General features: G+C 32.3%; 1 protein-coding gene across 1 annotated transcript; it reads left to right on the top strand.

The window, feature by feature from the left end:
* Positions 1 to 2,250: 2,250 nt before the first annotated feature.
* On the top strand, positions 2,251 to 3,189 carry LOC144378346 (olfactory receptor 6C75-like). Its single transcript, XM_078052369.1, has one exon. It carries the CDS (start codon positions 2,251 to 2,253, stop codon positions 3,187 to 3,189), a length of 939 nt encoding a protein of 312 aa, XP_077908495.1.
* The last annotated feature ends 1,053 nt before the right edge of the window (positions 3,190 to 4,242 follow it).

Below are 4,242 nucleotides of genomic sequence, written 5' to 3'. Positions count from 1 at the left end.
TTATATGTCTTAATGAATTACTAATATCAATATCTGTAGAAATTTATCTGGCTTCTTCTTTTACCAGTTGAAATTGTTTTTTATATTTTTTTCACATGTTACTATAGTTTCTTAAATAAGGAGTTTAGTTTAATGTAATTTTGCATTATGTTTAATGACAGAATAAATTATCTACATGGTTTAAAGAATGTGTACACAAAAATTTAGATGTGCTTTTCTTGAAAAGAACTTATTTAATTATATTTCTATTTAAAGTTACTTCCTAGAATGTTGGTTATCACATTGTTTTTCTGGCTGTCATATTCACGTGTAAATACTTCATGCTTTGAGGTAGTGTAGAGATTATAAGAGATGAATATGTTTGATGCCCCCAAAATGAATACTATGAGATAATTTTAAAATATTCAGTGATTAATGATTATGAACAACATTGTCATTAACTAGACATTCCTCTCTCATTTTTTTGTTTTGGAAGGGAGAATGAGAAAGTTTCCCCTAGATCATACACTTGGTACAACTTAGTTTTCCATTCATCATTTGAACACCACAATAGAAATTAGACTCCACTTTAACATCAACATTTCAGACTTCCCTATAGACACTGTAACAAGGCCATTAATTAGCTTTGATATTTTGTTTCTGGAGTTAATGATGAAAATCATCAATTAGTAGGTTTTCCCATAAGAATCCCCAAGAACCTTTACCAGTTCCAAGTAAATATTCTCTGTATATAAAAACTGGATATATAACATATGGCAATGTTTTTATTCAAAACTGTTTTCATTCAAGTCAGAAAAAACTGTAGCTAGTTCTTAAGAAAAACAGAAAAAGAAGCATTAATAATAACATAGTACCATTTTGATACAAATAAATAGTTATGACTTCTAAACTTTAGGTTAGGCTGAACCCAAAGGTTAATCTGATTTGTAGAGAAATCAGAATAACATGTTGAAATGCCACATGTATGCTGATTGGAGAGAGAGAGAGAGAGAGAGAGAGAGAGAGAGAGAGAGAGAGAGAGAGAGAGATGCACAAATGTTTATGTATGTTTCTAAATATCTCTGGATTTTAATGTGAACAGAGTCTCTGATGAAAGTGAACCAAAACAAAAAAATGTGGGTTAGAAATTAATTTTTAGAAAATTTTAAAAAATATATATATTCAATTATAATAAAAAATTTACAATGCATCAGCAAAGAAAACCCCTGGGGAATATGTGGAAAGTAAGTATTTTTTCTATTTTGTTGTTTTGTGCATAAAATATTTGTCATGTAAAGCAGTTTATTCTGAATATGTGACTACAAGATTCAGCCAGTAAAACTCAGATTTGGAGGAACATATATTTGTGTATCTCATAATGAAAGATTCAAAGAACATATTTGAAAGAATTACTGTTTTTCTACTGAGCTAACATCATGAGCAATAATTCTCAAAAATGTATATTAAAAATGTGACTGATACATATTACATTATATCTACTAAAGGATTCAGTATTTGAATATTACAAAATGCAAATTATTTATTATATAGGTAAATCTAATGATGAAGTGAAACTTACTGCACAATTGGGAAAATATTGCAAATTCCATGTAAATTTTCAACTCTGCATTTATTTACTACTTTTGCAACTCATATTGTATTTAGGCTTAAAATGCGGAAAAAATATTTTTCTGTTGAAAAACTTCTAGTGGCCACTACCAAAAATCTCAAAACTAACCATACATATATCATCAGGAAATAACCATTTAGAAAAGATTGATTGAAAAATGTGAGTTTTAATTAGCTACACGTTTTGGAAAACAGTGATATTCTGAAAATATACACCTTTCTAAAAGAAACTGAGCAGAAGATGATTTTACTAATAACAGGATTAACCATGTTAAACCTAAAAAAATGTTTTGGGTGAGATTGTAAAAGGTAAGTCTGCATGTGTTAGGCAAACTAGGTAAATGTGCAGATACTTCTAGAAGGAAATCATAAAACTATTCATTTGTAAAGTAAAAGTATCTAAAAAGAGAATTAGGAAAAGGAGTATCCATAAAGAAGATAAGGAGTTAGCCTGGAGTCCTGACTATTATGTAAAATTTGAAATCTCTAGAAAGAAAACAAAGCTCCTGCATGTCTATTAAGTTGCTGGGTGCTTTGTTGTCACTTGGTAAACTGCACTTGATGTATCTTTTAAAATATTTTTCTATTATTTATCACCTCCACTCCCTTGCAGATCAGATGGCATCTTGACAGAACTGAATCATGAGGAACCACACAGTAGTGACAAACTTCATTATTGTAGGACTGACAGAGGACCCAAATTGGGAAATTGCAATTTTCCTTTTTCTACTTCTAACATACCTTTTGAGTACTACAGGAAATCTTCTTATCATCCTTCTGACCTTGCTGGATCCCCACCTCAAAACGCCCATGTATTTTTTCCTAAGAAATTTTTCCTTCTTAGAAATCACACTGACAACTGCCTGCATCCCTAGATACCTGGTCAGCATAGTCACTAAGGAAAAGACTATTTCCCGTGATGCTTGCTTGGCACAGGCACTTTTTGCCATTTTCATAGGTATAACACAGTTTTTCCTGTTGGCAGCCATGTCCTATGACCGCTATGTGGCCATCTGCAAACCCCTTCATTATGCAACCATTATGAGCAGCAGAGTGAGGCACCTGCTGGTTGCTGCCTGTTGGATAGCTGCTGGGGTAGCGATCACCCCTGGAGCTATAGTGAGTCTGACCATAGAATTCTGTGATGGCAATGTTATTGAACATTTTATTTGTGACTACTTTCCTATCCTGAAACTCTCCTGCACAGACACCAAGGACATAGAATTCTCAAATTTTATTTTAGCCATTATCACCCTCTTGAATACACTGGCTCTGGTATTGTTCTCTTATATCAAAATCATAACAACTGTTCTGAAGATCCCTTCTGCCCAGGAGAGAAAGAAGGCTTTTTCCACCTGTTCCTCCCACCTGATTGTGGTCTCCATCTCTTATGGCAGTTGTATTTTTATGTATATCAAACCTTCTGCAGAGGAAAGTATATCTTTAAACAAGGGGGTGTCAGTGCTCACTGTTTCCGTTGCACCTGTACTAAATCCTTTCATTTATTCCCTAAGAAATAAGCAAGTGATACAAGCCCTGAGGGATCTAGCAAAAAGATGTACCTTTACAACTTTGAAATAAGAGCTTTGGCTTTTGTGAATACACACTACTGAAAATTAATTAAAAATGTACCCTCTACCAGATACTTTTATAACACATTCCTTTAGTTTATTAGTTTTTATATGGCAGTCATGTATGTCATCCATAAGGAGCCTTCATTGTCCTCCTGGATATTTATCATTGTAATAGCATTATGTATCCCCAAGATGTTATCTCATGCAATGCTTGAGTTCTTTATTCTTAGGATGTAATTGTGTGATTTTGCTCATCAAAATATTCTGCTATGAATCCTTGTTAGAAAACTCACACATCAATAATGAGCCCATTTGTGAACTCTGTAAATATTAACTTATTTTATCAATCACTAAGGAAGACTGCCTTCTTAGCCACACAATGTTAATATTTTATTAAAATATGTGATGTTGCTAGAAACCAAACTGACTTCTTCCTTCACTTCCTTCATGCCTTCTGTTCTTTCTTCATTTTTTCTTATTTTTTGATCATATCAAATGACAGTTATTTCCACTTATTTTCTTTATCCTCTTTTTTTGGTACATTTTCTATTACTGTTTTTAAGCATTTCTTCTTTGTTTCTCAGCTAAATATCTAAGGGTATATACTCGTAAGAGTGAATATTTTACATAGATTTCACTACTACTGTGTCATGTACTGTCTGGTATTCTCTATTTTTATGCATTTAATCTACAAAACTAAGGAAAACAATAAGACATCAAATCATCAACATGGTTTATGCATCATATTCCCCTTCCTGTGTATGTTTGTATCATATCTATAAGAATTCAATGAATCACCCCTAGTACACATCAATGACATGAAATTTTATTCTTTTTTTCATGAGTGTTTCTGTATGTTTTGAAGATATGTGATCAGGTACTAAAACCTCACTCTCTTTCACACATAAGAAGCTTTGGGGATAGAAAATTGGTTGTAAATTTTCTTTGTTAGCAACAAACCCGCCTATTCTCTAATTTGAGGACAAACGTTGAAGTTTGAAATGTCTCTTATTTTCAGATAGACTGAATTTCTTGAGTTGATGTCTTTATAAATTTTATA

Source organism: Ictidomys tridecemlineatus, chromosome 6 (assembly GCF_052094955.1).
Source record: "Ictidomys tridecemlineatus isolate mIctTri1 chromosome 6, mIctTri1.hap1, whole genome shotgun sequence".
NCBI classification, from domain to species: Eukaryota; Metazoa; Chordata; class Mammalia; order Rodentia; family Sciuridae; genus Ictidomys; species Ictidomys tridecemlineatus.
The sequence above is the reverse complement of the archived record's forward strand: the minus strand, read 5'-3'. Positions and strand labels throughout refer to the sequence as shown.